The following is a 17,719-nucleotide window of genomic DNA, read 5'->3' as shown; positions in this document are numbered from 1 at the left end:
CCTATCCACGAAAAGGTCAATAAAATCGATATAAAATTATAAGATGCATCTTGATGGTTAATTTTCCTATTCTTGGATGATCATTCACAAAGTTATCTAAAACCTACTTTAAAGGAAAGCGAATCCGAAGATAATTAGCATCTGGACATTCTACTGAATGAACAGCATTCTTTCAAGCATACAACCCTACACATTATGTGCAGGCATATACATGTACTGTGTCGTATGAGGGAAATTTCAGTTGCCTACGGGACACTGGTTTGAATCCCATCTGGGGAACCTAGCCTCCCATCAGTCTGAGATTCGTGTTAGTCACAGGGCTAAAAATACTGAAAAAGCTCATACTGTCTATCGCAATTTCTTTAGATGCAAAGCGTAAATTGAAGAATACATACATATTGTAACACCTAAAGAAGAAAACACAAACGTACTGAAATGCTTTTCATACTTTTAGTGCTACCTGTGTGTTTTGTGTTTCATTACATAAATATTAGAATTCACTCTGAATAATACATGACGTCATATTACTTACTGTGGTTTGCTGCCGATTACTCAGGACGACAACGGGTCTATATAGCACTGTTAAAACATTTTTTTTACAAAATCACGTCAACGAAAAAATTCTAAAACATTTGAAATATCTGTTTTAGGTGTCGTAGTTCCCACCCATTGCATCATTAACTCTTTTAAAAATGCATTAAGCGAAAGGTAGTATGGGGGAAGTGGTGTGGATGTTTGGGGGGGGGGGGGATTACAGGCCTTTAACACTTGGCTATAGACAATGGAGCAGGGGGTGGGGGTACCGTGAATAGGCCAATGTCTTAAACTGCAACCACCTTAATGCACGATCATATGATCTTTTTTGCCGGTTTTGAAATGCACACCTGTGTTATGTTATTTGTAAAAGCTTCAATAAAGTTTTGAAAAAAAGAGAAATGTTGTGATTAAACAAGGGGGGGTTGTGCGGTGCATACTACAGAGATGTCCAGTGTGACTGTAACATATTCTATCCATGCTTATTTGAAGTTGAAATATGACATCTCGGCGAGCAAGCGAACTAAAAGACCTAGTCTTACCATCTCAATGTGTCTGTCCCATTCATCACCCCCTAATATCCTTTTCACCGAATCTTCATCCCAAATATATTTAAACAATATTAACCAATTGAGCCTAATCATTTTCTATACCAGCAATCCCGTACACTGTCAATCATGGCCAGTAAACCATAGTTGACCTATTAACCTTAGGCCACCGAATCATTGTCCATATTAAAACAATCATGCGTCTCCGTGTTCTCAGGTGGTCCGTGCGAAGAAATATGCATTATACTCCAATGTTACAGCAGGTCAAAACCGGTGTCCATTAACCCTGTCCACTTTCGATCCATCACAGTGACCCATCGTGGTCCATTATCCCCATGCCACCTGATGATTATCCTTATTCAGCCAAGCATACGTCCCCAAGTATCAAAGTGCTCCATGCAGAGAAAGGGCAGCATGTGCTACTATTCCAGTGAGCCAAGGCGGTATCCATCATACAAAAAACATAAATAAAAATAATGTCAAGAGCAATGCCAATAGCTCTAACTTTAACAAAGGCAAAACCATTGCATTGTAAATGCTTGTTCTTTCAACTGGTCCTCCCTGTCTTTTCCATCCTGTGCACGCCTCCACCCTCTCTCTGAGCACATCCTTCTCAAAGTCACATGCACGTTACAAAGACTACAACCTCTCCTTTGTTAACAGTCTGTCCCTGTATTCTAAGGTTTCCGCAATCCAATCTGCTAATCCCACCAACCATCTGCATGAGCGCACATACTCCCACCCCCAACTAATGACCAACCCGAACTTTTATTGATATAATCACCAAGAAACTAGAATCAATGCATGGAATGGTTTGCTGAGCGGAGAAGACTAATCCCAATCAATAACTAACAATAACCAATAATACAGAACTAATCAATAACCTTGAGTTCGGGAGCAGTACTGTCTAAAGTGCTTCAACTCCACATCAGGGGTAGTAAATCCTATTTAAATGCAATTACAATCTCACAAAACCCTAATCTGTAAAAATAAAAAAAATATACAGGTGCAGAAGTTGCCTAGTTTTGATTTCTACCCTACACTTTGTCTCATGATTGCATTCTTATTCCATCCCTGCTTCCTACCCTTCATTTCCTCATGTTTCTCCCTTTCCTTCCTGTCGCTCTGGGTCAACGTTTGATGATGCAAAGTAAGCTTGGGCCCTCAAAAATCAGTGTCGATGCCCACCGGTTGCAAACACCGGCACAAATTAAGCACTGTGTCTAACGTTGTCAAAAGATAATACGACCCTGTCTGCGGCACGCTGCCACCGACACTGTCATGCACTACAGTGACATTCACTGTCACAGCCCCTTTAACAGCCCTGTGCACTCTCGTGACTCTTTGACAGACACGCTGTGGTGTGCACACACACTCGCACTGACATACTATCTATCACTCTTAAAACACAACTTCCCACAGTCTCATACTGTGTAGCCCACACTTGCACTGTCTTACACGGCCGACACTATCCCAAACACCAGAAGTGACATAGTCGGTCTCGTGCGTGACACCTGCAGCTGTCCATTCAATAACACTTGGCAGGCCGGAATTGAGGCTCAGACGTATTTTGACAGAAGTTAGACTACAATCCCCAGAATGCAAGATGCTGCTAGTTTAAAAAGCCTCGGCTGTCTGAAGCAGTCACGCGTGGTATGTGGTGGAAGCTTAGCAGCTAAGCCACACACATGACCAATCCATCCCACGCTGACATCATCGCGCAGCCAGACCCGTCCACACAGCAGAGCGCCAGACACACGGATACTCACTCGCTCTTGAGTGTGCTTCGATCAGTCTTCAGTCAGCGGTGTTTCCTGTCCTCACTTTCTCGGTCTCCGTCCCGAGAGCGGCTGTCCCGGGGAGGGCTGCGGGGACTGACCAGGGGTTCCCTTCCCGGCGCCGCACCGCCTCCCTCTCCCGTGCTGCTCCCCTCCTCCTCCACCCCATCCACAGCTCTGCCCTCTCTTCCTCCTCCTCCCCGGTCTCCTCCCAGACGTCTCGAGTTCGCTCAGACCCGGTTGTTGAAGTTGTTTCCACCTACCCCGGGCGGCGCGGAGCCGCGGGCGCGTCCTGGGGGCGGCGGCGGCGGGGCAGGTCCGGGCTCTCCGGGGTGACTGAGGTCTGCGGAGCCCAGGATCCCCGCACAGATGCCGTCCCGGGGAGGCTCCTCCCAGGCTCCTCTGGAGTGGCGGCTGCTGGCCCGGGCGGGCGGGCGGGCGGGCTCCCAGGAATGCTCTCTGGCATGCCTGCGCTCCCAGGCGGGGGCCCTGCCTGCCGGGGCCTGCAGAGGGTGGGGTCCGGCGGTAGGTGCTGGAGGGGCCTTTAAACCAGTGCACTTCAAAGCCCTGTGTACCAGTCTGCAGCACGCCCTTTGCAGAGTGCAGACACGCGGGGCGTGCTGGGCTCAACAAGTGCACGCGGGGCTGTGTCTGGGGTCTGTTGCCGCGCAGCAGCTGGGGTGCAAATAACATGAGAGTGTTCTTGACCTTCGCAGTTGAGTGCGAGCTCACTGCTTGGCATTCTGGTTGCAGATCGGATGCTGACAGTCTCGGGCTTCTATTTAACAATTTAATGCTTTGCGGGAATTGTAGTTAGTTTGCTTCAATTAAACCAATGGTCTTCCAAGCAAAAAGTAGCGATCTGTCCAGTAGTCTGGGTGCAAACGGCGTGGGTGTGTAAACGGCTGGCATAGATTCAGTTTGTCGACGAGGAAGGATTCGACCTTCTGAAGGGTGTTATAGTATCAATATATGATACAACTGCCCAGCGGCTCTCAATGCCACGAGGGTAACTTTCCGTCAAGTCCCGTTTTGGTTGCTGTTTTTAATGTTTAAGTAAACAGAACTAAGCATGCTGGGAATTGTAAGTCCAACAGTAAAATGTAGGACTTTTATTACAAGGGAGACGTGGCTGTTTATCCAGGTTTGGTTGCAGATGGGTAGTAAGTGCTAATAATGGGCGTGTAAAGCAGTCGGTACGGATATATACATTCTAGGTGTAGTGTATAATTGGTCGAACACCGTGTATACAAGGGTGGGAGCGGTGTGTAACCTGCATAGGCTATACACGGTTGGGTGGAAATGCTTGGGAGCGTGGGCTAATGTTTAAATGAATGGTATGTAAATGTTTGGGGGTAGGTATATGAATTTAATTATATAGAGATGGTTCCGACAGTGCTTGAAATGACTTGTGTGAATAGTTGGGGTAGCCGTATAAATGCCCATGGTAAGTGTCAAAGTGTCTGACGCGGGTGGGCCCATGCCATCCTATATGTGGGAATACGGAAGCAGCAGGTGGGTGCATTGGTCGGCTGGTTGTGGTAACACTTGGGCAGCTTTGCCAATGGGTGGTCGCACTGCAGCATCCGAGGTCTCCAAATAGGACGCACTTTTCGAGTGGAACCGATTACAAGGAAAGCGGTGGCACCGAGTCCAGACGCCTTGTGCATGACTAGTCAAGCGGAAGTGGTGCTTCCCCCGCCCAGCCCAGCCGGATGTTACCCCACTCGGAGGCATCCACAGGTGCGCAGAGCATTGCGGGAGGGCCTCGGCAGCGGATGTGACGCCGACCTCCACACCGGAAGAAGAGCCCTCCGCCCGCTATAGGCCCCTCCACTGGACCCCAAACAGGGTGTACTTGGAATGGAACAATGGGCTTAAATGTTGCCCTCTTCTAGGTGCCTGCTGAAGTTGGAGGCTTTTCATCAATGAGCGCCATTGCAAGTCGAAGGAGCTGCGCCCGTGGTGCACGCGCGGGTGTGGCAGTCACATCGATGCCCGGAGGCGCGTGCCACCTCGTGTGATACCGGATGTGTGCCAGACTACTCCTGGAAACTGGCATCATGCCAATGTGCGCCATAGGCGCTGTGTACCATTTGGAAACGGGATTCTAGCGCGCCACCACCTTCACACAGGAGACAGTTCAGTTGACAAAAACTGAGGAAATATTAATTTCAGTTTCCTACATTCAAGCTCAATCGAAAGCAGGACTAAACCATGGAACAACATATACATTATGTGGCATGAAAAGCCATTTGTGTGGCATAGTATGCCGCTAGTTTCGAATTTTTAATGAAGAGAAACAAAACCTATCCTAAGTGCTTCTAAAAAGAAATCGTTTTTCGAACGGGACTTCACGTTCGGAAGATTCCCCTCAAAAAGCAACTAACACCCAAAGAATGATTTTTCCTGCATTAGAGCACGAGAACACCATTTAATGAAAACGGATCTTTCTCCCTGCCCGAGTGAAATAGCCTGTGGAAAACATAAACCATTTGCCACTCAGCACAAAGCAAGACCACATTTACACAATTCTTGTGATTTAAGGTGTGCCCGTTTTGTTTCTACGCATCAACACTGTGCCTTCAAATTTAGGTTTCAGTCTCTGGTCGTGCTCTACAGCCACTGGAACCTCTCTTCCCAGCGAGACACAACCTTGCAGAACAGCCCTGCGCATTCCATATTTGATTTGTACTTCTCCCACTAGATTCTAGACATCGGACAGAGATGTGAATGGACGGTTTTTAAAACTGAAAACCCGCTTGAACTGACTGCTGCCCTTCGAACACCATGGTGTATACATGAAGAGAGAATCCATATATTTTGATGTCAGAAACATTCTGTCCACTTTCTTTAAATTACTTGTACATATATAGGGTTTTTGTTTCTAGCTGTAGCCAAACCTTCCCCGTCCATAAAGTGGAAATATCAATGCCATACGGGTATAATTCTCATCTCTGTATTTCCCGAATGCAGCAACAAACAGAAGAAAGGTGTCTCGGTACATATGAAAAGTGTTAGGTGTACTGTACAACATGTGCAGCTTTTACAGTCATGGTTGATGTTTGGGCTGCAAATATATTTTTTCGTTTAAATTTTCAAATTATGTAGCTGATGGTAGACTTTGTGGCAAGTCTGAATGATCACACAGAGAATCGGGCAGCAATCTTATTGCATAATAACAGATTTATCAGTTGATCAGAAATCCTCATTAAAATTCCAAAATACAGCAAAAGCTTGCCCTTTGTCAGTAAGGCATCCATATGGCATTATTTCTAACCCTTTCAAGCCAGTTTACGGTTAGTATGCCATTCAGAGACGCCTAACGAATCAAGTGGAGTCTGGAACATGATGCCTAAGTAGACATACTCTGGTGGAATTCTCATATTACTTTACAGTGGGTACGATGGTGGTACCAAGAAGAAACTGAGAAACCTGTTCCATCTCCGGCGGCCTTTGAACATCATTGTTTAAGTATGGTTCCCATAAGATATCCCTATGGATAAAGGCCCACTTTTTATGCTTTTCTTCATAAAACCCAAATGATCAAATCAATAGGAATCTTTGTGTACAGAGCTGGACTAACAGAGAGGCACAACATGACAGATGCATAAATAATTATTTGAAATACAGTACCTTTTCATGTTTATGGCGTGTGAAACCAGGCTGGGCGTGTCGAGAGACTCCATTTTGAAACTCCCTCCATCATCACTGCTCCCGTGCACGGCTAGTTCTCCAGAGCAAAGATCGTCCGACTTTACAGCATCCCCATTCAGACTTCCACACGATAGGCCACTTTCAGCCATGATTAAAGCCCCTGAACCCTCTTCACAGCGGCCCTTTGTCACATCCCTCAGAAGGCCTGGGATTGAGTCGCCCTCTGCACAAGTCCATGCCTTAGTATCACTGACGGTGTCTAGGACAGGGTCTGTTTCTGATGGGGCTTCTGTATGGTCTCCCATTAGGGTGCATAGGAGGGTCCCTGCCAAGTCCTTCGTCCGGGTGCTCGGTTCGCTGTCTCCTTCTAAGCAAGGCTCAGCTCCTCCGTCAACCAGGGCACCTGCCATGATGCTGGTTTCTGTGGGACTGCTCCCTGCACCTCCACTGCTCATAATGCCTAGAACGCTGTTATCCTTTGGATCTGGCCCTGCCTTGCTGTATCCCTCTAGACTGGTCTCTGCCATCTCATCCATCAGAGCATCTGAGGGATAAACCCTTCCTTGACCAGTTCCTGCCACGTCGTCCCTCACCGTGACTAAGTTGTAGTCCGGCTTTAAAGCGTTCCCATCTCCATTTCTAGGCTCAACAAGAATTTCAGCCCTGGAGTCTCCTTCGCCCAGCTGATCTTCTATCTGAGGCTCTGCTTGAGGCTTGCTTTTAGTCAACACCATCTGATCTTTTTCAAATAACATTACATCACAGAGGCCTCCACTGTCTGCAACTGCAGAAACATCCAAATAAGAATGTATTCTATGTACATGAGTAATGCTAGAGTCCCTGCTGCATTGAGAATGCCCCTCCGAGGGTGCTCCTTCCACATCCTTATTCATGCTTGTATCAGGAGTCAAATGTCGAGCAAATTCATGGAGACGGCAGCTGGGACCCCCAGCCCCATCTCCCCCTTTGCGCTGCTCAGAATGGCTCCCATGAGGCAAACCTTCATCCTGTGCAATGGAGGGTGCTAGAGATGGATGCTCTGGCTTGGGGCCTACAACAGAGGAAGCATCTTCTGAGGATCCGTCTGGGCAAAGCACCTGGTTTGGATCAGAACTCCAGAGCTCTATCTCTTCTCCATGTCCTGGTTTCACCACTGGCACTGTCTCTGCAATTGCATCAGAATTGGGACCTGGCATTTTATCACCCTCTTTCTTTTCTGTATCTATTTCACCCATTTGAAGGGCTTCGGCTGGGATGCACAAGTTGTGTTCAATCTCACATGGTTTCTCTACACTTCTTTGTTCTTGTCCACCTACAGTACATGGAGGTGAAAGTGGTTCTAGGAGGTCAACCTGGCCTTCGCCATTAGTCGTCAGCTGCTGTTCACTGGCTGCCTCGTGTGGCTCATTCTTGAGGTATTGACAGACAAGTGAGGGAGGCAGTGGATTCAAAGTATTTGTGTTTGGGATGCTGTCCTCTGGGGCAGAAGTGGGTGAGCCGGTCCACTTGGCTTCTTCAGAGAAGGCTATGGTGTCTACACCAACAAGACCAGGCACGCTAAATGAAAATGTTTCTGAGAGTGAATGGTCCCTGGGAAGTCCTAGTAGTTCCTTAGCACCATGGTAGCCATCTTTAGCATTTCCCAGATCAGATCGTACGTCTTGAGAATGCCTCTTTAAAGCTCCCTCAGTGGCTTTCCGTGACTCATGTTCTGCTTTGTTGAGAGATTCAGGGCTTTCTTTCCCTGGGAAAAATATGCTTTCCATGTGGTCTGAAAATGCAGTCAAGTCTACAGCGTGGCGCTCACTGAAGATGTTTTCTGTGGGAACCCTGCAGCCAGCCTCAGAAATTGTATTAGAGAGGAGGCCAGACAACTCCCAGACTGGCTGCAGGAAGTTGATGGATGATCCTGGTGACATGCTCTTATTGGGGGTTGGAAGTTCCTCTACTCCTTCCGTAGCTCGTCCATAGGCTTCTGCGGATACTTCTGGTGGCTTCAGTGGCTCTGCTGGGCTCTCGTGCCGCGGCCTGCTGTCGGGTTCAGAAAGGGATCCTCTGCTGGGAGTAACCATTGAAGTCTCACAAATGTTCTCCACATGTCTCGCAGGAGAAAGCGATTGCTGTGCCTTGACTGTCCCAGATGGAGAAGTGGGCATTGAAGAAACCTTTGTAGAACCCTCTAAAAATGACTTGTCTATTGACACAAGACCACCCGAGGTCCCATCTGAGCCAGCTGCTGATTGTCTAGGTTCGTCTCCTTGGGCTGGAGCATCAGTCCTTTCATCTCTTTTTGAGAGGCATTCCTTAGCGTCACTCAAGAACAAGAGGGGTTCAGTGGGATCTTCCTGGAGAGTCCTGTGATGATCATGGTCTCCTGGTGGCTGGTTGTCCTGAAGCAGAGTGAAGACTGTGCCTTTAGGAGTATTAGGGGAGTCTCCAAGGAGAGTTATGTCACTTCTGAGGTTTCCTGGCAGCCGGTTGTCCTTCTGAACAGTGAAGGCCAAGGCCTCAGAAAGAGCTGGTGGTGGAACCAGAGGGTGACTAGGGTGGTCCTTGTGTGGTGGCCGGCTGCTGGGCGATTCCACCATGGCGTTGGTTGGAATGGTGCCCACAGATGACTCGTCAGGTGCAGAGCTCTCCGGTATGCCAGGGCCTGGCTTCCCTTCCACTTCAGCCTCCATGTGGGCTGGACATTCTTTATCTGAGGGGCTGCTTTTAAGAGTACCAATGGCCCCCACATCCAGTGCTACAGGCAAGGTGTGCAGTGAGGACCTCCCCTGCTGCCCCGCCCTGGAAGCCTCTCCCTGGACCTCAGGCTTGCCCTGATGGGATTCATCATCAGCTGTGTGTGCTGAGGGCTCATCTGTCCGTGTGGCTAGCCCCTTGTCCTGGAAACTTCCCTTCATCTGCCCACCTGCACCACAGACGAGCGGTCCCTTGTTACCTCTGAGGGCGAAGGCCTCGTGAGTGTCGAGCGTCTCTCCGCGTATTTCCAGATCTGGTTGGTGGGTCTCAGCACGTGGTGCTTCGTTGCCCGGAGGAAGATGCACTTCAGGCCTCAAAGGGTCCTCTTGTGGCCTGCCTAATGTTGGCTCTCCAGCTTGGCCTGCATGTGAGCTGCTTGTGCTCAGCCAATCCCTCTCCGATGCGGCATCACAGGGAGCTGGCAGCAACAGGTCCGGGCTGCACGTGGGTCCTTGAGGGACTTCTGGAAGTGGCAACCTGCTGGCTTCCACCGGTACAAGTTCCTGTGATGGCGTGGAGTCTGACATCTGCAGAGGAACCAGCGTGGACGGCGTTGTACTTTCTTGAGAGCCTCCTGCTTCCTGAATAAAGCCTGCCCCAGGGATCTGAGAACCAGATGAGCCTGTGTCCCCCTGCCCCAGTACTGTGCTGCCCTGCTCTGGTACTGTATCAAGCCTCGTCAACGCGCCCTCCCGTGGTTCTCTATCCTTTCCCAGTACTGTGCTCTTCCGTGGTACTGTGTCTTGACCCAGACCTTTTTTATGCCCTACTACTAGGTTCTGGCCTTCTGTACTCTTCCCTGGTTTTGTGTCTTGCACTGGTACTGTGTCGTAACCTACAGCAGCTGTGTCCTGGCCCAGACCTGTGCCCTGTCCCTGTGCTTTGCCCTCTTCCAGTGCCCTGTTCTCGCCCGGTGCTGTACCCAGTCTCGGGGTTACGTCCTGTCTCAGTAATGTGAGATGCCCCAGTTCTATCTCTTTCCCTGGTGCGGCATGTTGCACTAGTACCGTGTTCTGCCTCAGTGATGCGTCCTGTCCCAGTACTGTGAACTGCCCTGGTACTGTGTCCTGTCCGTGCACTGTGAACTGTTCCGGTGCTCTATCCTGCAAAGCCACTGCGTGCTGCCATGTCACTGCATCCTGCCCATGTACTGTGAGCTGTCCTGTAACTGCGTCCTGCCCTGCTACTGTGTTCTGCCCTAGTACTGTGTCCTGCCCTGGTACTGTTAGCTGCCCTGGTACTAAGTCTAGTCTCGGTACCGTGAGCTGTCTGCCTACAGAGTGTTCCTCCATTTGATCTTGATCACTCTTCATTGGTAAGGTAGGTTGCTCCACTGGTACTCTGTTTTTCTCTCCCACCGCTGCGCCTCTCTCTCCTGACGCTGTGTTTTCACCCTGTGGGGGCAGATGGTGCTCCTCGAGGGAAGGCAGCTGGAGTTCTGAGGTTGGGGTATGCTCCTCATCTGGGGATGGGTGAAGCCCTAAGGCTCTGGAGTGTTCCTCTGCAGAGGCGTGGTCATGCCCCTCTCCTGAGGCCCAGGCAGGTCCCTCTTCTTGGCCATCACTTGAAGGCAGGGAAAGTTCTGAAGTCACGGTATGTTCCACTTCCGTGTCTGTGGCTGTGGCCAAGCCCCTTCCTTGGAGCTGGTGAAGAGGAGAGGCTGTGACTAGCCCCTTATCTGGACCTAGGGGAAGTTCTGAGACCATGCCAGGCCCAACTTTTGAAAGCAATTGAAGTTCTGAGGATGTAGCTTTCCTATCATCTGAAAGGAGGATGAGTTCTGAGGCCATGGCATACCCCTCTCCCTGGGCTGCCTCGCTACCCTCATCCAAAGACGGGTGAAGCTCTGACGCATTATGTTCTTCTCTTGAGGCTGTGGCTTGCCTCTCGCCAGAAGGCAGGGGGAGATCTGACTCTTTCTTATGTTCCATTTCTGAGTCTGGGTCCTTTCCCTCCCCCACAGGCCTGCCCTCTTCTGTGTGTGGATGACGTTCTGAGGCTGTGGCTTGTTTCTTGTCTGATGTTGGAGCTAGTTCTGAGGCTGTGGCGTGATCATTAACTGGAGATAGGTGAAGTTCTGAGGCTTTGGCACATACCTCTTCTGAGGCTTTGGCACATACCTCATCTGAGGCCATGGCATGTCTCTCTATTGGCAACAGATGATGTTCTGAGGGTTTGAGGTATCCCTCTTTTGAAGGAGGGTGAACGTCTGAGGCTATTTCATGCCCCTTCCCTGAGGCCATGGGAAGAAGCTTTCCTGAGGATGCGGCCTTTTCTGCTCCTGATGCTCTTAGGTGTATCTTATTTGCAGGTGGGTTACATCCGGAGGGTATGATATGCTTCTCTTCTCTAGTTAAATGCCCTTCTGGGGCTGTGCCAGGGATATTTCTTGTAGGAGGCTGTAGTTTTGAGTCTATGTCGCCTTGTTTCAAGGCCTCATCATTGCCCTTCTTTAGTGGCAGTGTTTGACCCTCTCCTGAAAGTTGCTGAAGTCCCTCGTCTGAAGGCACTAGAAGTTTAGGTGTTGTGACATATCCCTTTCCCGGAGGCATGTTAAATTGAGAGGCCTTGAACTGTACCTCTCCAATGGCTGCAGTTTGTCCCTCTCCTGAAGCTGCGGCCTGCTCCTCCCCTGGGATAGTGACATGTCCCTCTCCTAATGCTGTGCCATGTCCCTCTCCTGAAACTGTAATGAGTACCTGCCCTGGAACTGTGAGGTTTCTCTCTTCTGGAGCCACGGCATGTCCCTTATTTAAAGGCTGGTTACGTTCTGAGGTTGTGGCATGTCCCGCACCAGAAAATGGGTGAATTTCTGAAGCCTGAGCATGTTCTTGTCCTGGAGAATGGTTATGATCTGAAGGACTGGCATATGTCTCCTCTGGAGGTCTTTGGAATTCTGATGCTGAGGCTTGACCGCCTTTTGTGGGCAGTGTTGATGCCATGGCATGCTCATGTCGTGGAGGTGGGTGTAATCCTGAAGCTTTGACATGTCCCTCTTCTGGGTCCACTGCAGGTCTCCTTTCTGCAGCAGTGGCACTTCTGTCTCTGGTGCGTTGCTGAAGTCCCAAGCCAGTGTCATATTCCTCACCACAGACTGTGGCCAGTCCCTTGTCTGAAGGTTGGTGAAGTTTTGAGGTCGTGGCATGATCCTTATCAACAGGTGGGTTGAGCTCCGAGGCAACAACATATTTCTCTCCTGAGGCCCTTCTTTGTCTTTCCCCTAAGGTTAGGTGAATTTGTCCCTCACCTTCTATTCTTTCACAGACACCCACTGAAAGTCCCCATGGCCTGGTCTTCGCCTCCTCCTTGGACTCTGGCTTGCCCTGGTCTCTGGAGATGGCTTTAGATCCCTGCTCCTGTTCACTGTTGACCCCAACATTAGTCATTGAATGTGGGCTGTCCTCAGGCTGCCTGGACTGTTCTCTCGCCAGGTCACACATCTTTAACGTTGACCCCTCCTGGGTCAGGCTCTTTCCGGTCTGTTCACAATCCCCCAAGACGCCATCTCGGATTTTCTTTCTTGCGTCTTGCGAGTCCCTTGTGTGCCAAGGCATCCTTTTGGAATCCAGCAACTCCCCTGACGGCAGTTCTCCCACCTCAGTCCATGCTGAACATGAACCCTCTTCTGTGGTGCTGCCTTCGGGTTCATGTTTCAAAGTTTTTTCCGGTGTCCTCTGTTGAATGCTGTTCTTGCTTGGATCATTCAGTGCCTTCTCGCTGGCCTGGCCTCCTGACGCCTTCTGCTCCACCAGGGACACACTCAAGGGTTGAGGGTGCACCAGCATTTCTTTTCCTCCATGATCATCCAAAACACGGGCAAACATCTTGAGAGGGATATCTCCATCTTCACTTCCTTTGAGACCCTGAAATTGTCCGTCTGAGGGCCTTCTGTCCCTCTGGAGAGGATCACCTGCCCCTTGGAAACCTGCAGGGTAAGGGTGGAGGTCTGTGGAGACAGGAGGGAGACCTGCCATGTGAGACCGGGGACCGTCTAGAACTACCAGGTGAAGGGGGAGGCCTGCGTGGTCGATGAGGAAACCTGCTGGGCGAGGGTGTGGACCTGGTAGGAGTGGGCAGTTTTCTGCCATTTGAGGCTGGAGACCTTCCAGATGGGGCTTGAGAACGTCCGGGTCAAGGGGGAGAACTGTTGGACCAATTAAGAAACCAGGTGGGGGAGGAGAGAGGCCTCTTGGGAGAGGGGAGAGTGCTTCAGCACCTGCTAGGGGAGGGTTGGCATCTGCCTGGTGAGGAAGGAGACCTGCCTCCTGAATCTTAGGACCTGTTGGGTGAGAGGGGAGACCCGTTGGGTAAGGTGGGAGAACAGTCTGGTGAAAGGAACCATCTCTCCCGTTATGAGGTAACCCTTCTGGGCATGCCAGGTCCATTGCGAGATCAGCCGGGTCACGAGGGATCATTGGCAGCTGAGGAGAGACCCTTCCGGGGTCAGAGCTGTGACCTTGCATCCGAGGGCAAAATTCCATTCGTTTATTTACCCTCGTCACCCCCTCTAGAATATCTGCTGTTTCTGGGGAGAGGCCTGCTAAGAGAGGAGGGGTACCTGGTCTGACGGGGCGGGCGTGCCCTGCGTTTTCCATCTTCGTCTCCCCAGGGATGTCAGCAGGCCGAGGTGGGGCGCCTGGGCTCAGGGGCCGAGATTCCTTCTCGCTGTTTTCTGCTGCACCCGGGTTGAGGCCCACGGCTGCTTCCACGCCCTCTCCGCACTCATTACCTTCATTTAGCCGAGTTACCGTGCCGAGGCCCCCGTGCTCGCCACTGGCCGGCCCTTCTGTCGTCTGACGCCGGATTAAAGCCGCCTGGCTCCTGGGCGGCTCCTCGGCCCCATCTGCGGTCTGAGCTGCGTCCAGGCACACAGTTGCTTTTCTGCCGCCCCCTAGAGCTGGCGGGGTCTCCTCGGTGGGCACTTGATCCCCAGCGGGACCCCAGGCCGGCTGCTCCCTCGTGGGCAGCTGTTCCCTCTGCTGTGACGGTCCTCTTCGCCTGCGGCCTGCATGCGCGGTGTCTTGTGTCGGCCTGACCTTTGCCATGGGCCTGGGTATTCCCTGCGCCTCGGAGTGATTGCCTGTCGGGCCGGAAGACGCAGGACTCCCCGTTGTTTGGTCCATTGGTGCAGTCCGTCCGTCCTGGGTTATCTCCGGGACCCCCGTAGTGCCAGTGAAAGGGGCGGGCTCTCCGCTGGCACATGTCTGCGATGAGGGTCCAATGATGGGGTCTGCCGCTGGGTGTGCTGAAGGCATCGCAAGGCTTGTAGGGGCTTCATCCACCCCGCGCGTCTCCGGGGAGGGGGTTTGGGTTCCGGTCCATTCTTCTGGGTCTTCGGTGTGGCGAGTCGGGCCAGGAGCCGTCTGCGAGGCCAGGCCGGGCCCAGGATGTCCGTCTCTGCCAACAATGGAAAGGAGGTATATTTTAGATGACTGTACAGCTGGGGGCAGCGGAGCACTGCAACGTGCCAGCGCATGCAGGCAAAGCACACCAAGGCCCCACATGCTGCCGAGCCCTCACAGCAAGCACCCCCTCAGCCAGCATGCACCGCCTCGCAAACACCATCCACCATGGACTCACTCCTGGCCAGTCTCTGAACCAGCCCGTCCCTGTCAGCGCCCCTGACTAGAAGCGCTTCATTTCAAGCCTAGGACTAGCTCCGCTGCTGCAGGGATGAAGACCGGGGACATAGGAGCTCTGGGGATCCAGGGGGAGAAGGCCGCACGGATACCAGAGGTTGTACGTGGATTGCAACTGGTGTGTGTTCTGAACGTGTGAGGGCATTGTTCGTGTGATACTGTTTGTGTATGATGTCAGTGTGTCCAACAGGTATGCTAAGTGTATCTGAGGTGTGAAAAATTCCTTTGTTTGTCTGGAAGTGGGTTTTGTGGGGCATGGTGTGAGGGTGTGTGAGCAGTATATGTGGGTAAATTAGGGCAAATTAGAGGTCAGTTTAAGATAAAGGTGGTGATTAGGTTTATCTTTCATTCAGGGTAACAGTTTCAGTTTACATTAGGACTAGAGTTACAGCTGTTTAGGGTTTAGTCTAAGGCTGAAGGCAAAGGTTAGGAATGTGGCTCTGTCAAGATTAGGGGGCCGTTTAAATATAGGCTTAATTTACTAGTTTAGGTTGGTGCAATTTGTTATGAGCTAGGGTAGGCTAGAGGCACTTTTAATCTTTGTGGTTTAGGTTATGGTTAGTTTTAGGTTTAAATGTGAGGTTAGTGTTAAGATGACACACTGGGTCTATGCTTGGGATGAGGGTTGATGGCAAGGTAAGGGATTTTCTCATTATTGTATTTGTAAAGTTGTTTTTTAGAGTTACAAAGAAATATGAAACACATTTTCTTATTTTTGCGTTCATCAACATCACATAGATCCGTTTTTTTAAAGCATTGCTAAGGTTATATTGCTGCTCTAGCAACTTTTAGTTTTTTTTATTGAAGTGATTCACTGATGGTCTTTATAAGCAGTTCATTATTTTCTGGGTATATATATCTTTCACACTAAAGGACTGGATATTAGGACTGTGGAACTAAACCAGGATGGAGAGATTTCAGAAGAGTTTGGAATGTGGGATTTTCTTCTCCAGCACAATTACAGAGGAATGTGTTGTCAAATTAGGAATGGAGTAAAAATGGAGCCAGAGCCGAGACCTACTTTACATTTTAGAGAAACTTGCGATATGCGTGTAGAAACGTCGCCTCAGAGCTGCGGAAAGTGTCAGTGTTCACTATTTGGGCTCTGTTTGGCAATAATCAAAGACATCAACTGATTGTTGGCCACGATTGCAGGCATTCAGTCTGAAAGGTGTAATTCTCTGCATTGAATGGCAGCCACTGATCCAAAGTGACCAGTCAAGAGGGGCCACCGTCACCTGAGCAATTGAGAGTGGCGGCCCATGTACATCAAAGGATGTTCTCTCTGTCTGATACTGGTGAAAACTATTGTGTCTGATATCCAGTCTGACATGACCTGGGAAGCACTGTGTTGTATCCAGGCTGTGGTGACCGCAGTGTAATCCCAATTACATCTTGATAGAATGTATGCAGATACCAGCCTCTACCACCTTCAGAAAGACACGACCAAGGTCATGACCCCCATGCACCGGATACTATTTGATGTAAACATTGCTGGAACAAAAGGTCATCACATCCAGCATGCTCTGAAATAGTCAGAAACCTAACTGCTCTACATGCTCGAAACAAGCTATGCTTTACCCCACATTTTGTGATCTCACATAACCAATTACTCTGAATCTGGAGTGACATGTGAACCCACATGCACGAGATCTGGCAGAATGTGCCTATGCAGAATCACAGGACGCCAGGTGAAATTAACTTCACCAGATCAGTTCACCGTTATCCACTGACAGGCAGCTGCACTATGTCCCGTGTACCATGGTTCTTGTCCAAACTAAACATCACAAGATCCTGTTCGGTACATGTTTATGCAGCGGTAAGCAACAGGAAGCTCAGTGACAGAAAGCAATATTTGGTGTGGGCAGAAGACTCTGAAAGGGTGTGGGTGTCCCACAGTAGTAGGGAGGGATATCTCACCAGGGGCTTGCAAAGGATGCAGGGATATTCCATAACATCCTCTCCCTCCTGAGATCTATGGTTTCAGTAGAGGGTGCACAAATAATTTGGCAGCAGGTCAGGTAAGGTCGTATGAGGGTGCTGGGCAACTACCCCATTGCCCATGTTAACATTTCACTCTCTTGGCTGTTCAGGCACAATAAGATAATTCATATATGACTGGCATCCTCATTCCCCCATGAAGTACTTCCAAAACGTGTAAGGGGAGAAGTTCAAGACCAGCCTTTTGTCATATGGACACTCCTTGCTCCTATAGAAGTGATCACATTCTGCATAGTGGTGCTTCTCTACCCTCCATTTTGATTCCCTGAAAATGGTGGATTATTTATTCCCTTGCTTTTTCTTCAGCCCTGGATTATCCAGCATTACCATCGGGAATGAAACTCTACAATGTTCTGCTATGCCCTTATCACTGTTCTGTCTGGACTTTGCCATGTACCGTGTCTACACCATGCAGTTGTGTTTCCTCCTTGGCAGTTGATTCCAGTGGGCATTCTCTGTATCCAATTAAATTATTCCTGCCGAGCAGTAGCCCAAATCACAGAACCTCAGCGACGGCTCGTGGAGGGAGTTACGGTGGGGCAGGAGGGTGGGGAGGGGGAGGGGCAGGGTGGAGGTTGCTAAAAACCGGCATATGGATAATTGCAGGTAAGGAAACAATTTAATTAATAAAACGAATTTCGTAGCTCGCACTGCATTGCATTTTGCGATGCAAGGCGCACTACGAAATTCGTTTTATTAATTAAATTGTTTACTTACCTGCAATTATCCATATGCCGGTTTTTAGCAACCTCCACCCTGCCCCTCCCCCTCCCCACCCTCCTGCCCCACCGTAACTCCCTCCACGAGCCGTCGCTGC

General features: G+C 50.1%; 1 protein-coding gene across 4 annotated transcripts in view; it reads right to left on the bottom strand.

Moving 5' to 3' along the window:
- TACC2 (transforming acidic coiled-coil containing protein 2) overlaps positions 1 to 17,719 on the bottom strand; it is a 395,420-nt gene that overhangs the window by 280,192 nt on the left and 97,509 nt on the right. For 3 of the 4 annotated variants that reach the window (XM_086922956.1, XM_086922957.1, XM_086922958.1), the window contains exon 1: positions 6,497 to 9,929. In XM_086922956.1, coding sequence (XP_086779082.1) covers positions 6,497 to 9,789 — 3,293 coding nt within the window. In that variant the 5' untranslated portion in view covers positions 9,790 to 9,929. Of the gene's footprint in view, positions 1 to 6,496; positions 10,446 to 11,120; positions 14,660 to 17,719 lie in introns of those variants that run through there. The other variant, XM_086922962.1, reaches the window with a different exon arrangement.

This window comes from Lissotriton vulgaris, chromosome 5 (genome assembly GCF_964263255.1).
Source record: "Lissotriton vulgaris chromosome 5, aLisVul1.2, whole genome shotgun sequence".
In the NCBI taxonomy this organism is placed as follows: domain Eukaryota; kingdom Metazoa; phylum Chordata; class Amphibia; order Caudata; family Salamandridae; genus Lissotriton; species Lissotriton vulgaris.
The sequence above is the reverse complement of the archived record's forward strand: the minus strand, read 5'-3'. Positions and strand labels throughout refer to the sequence as shown.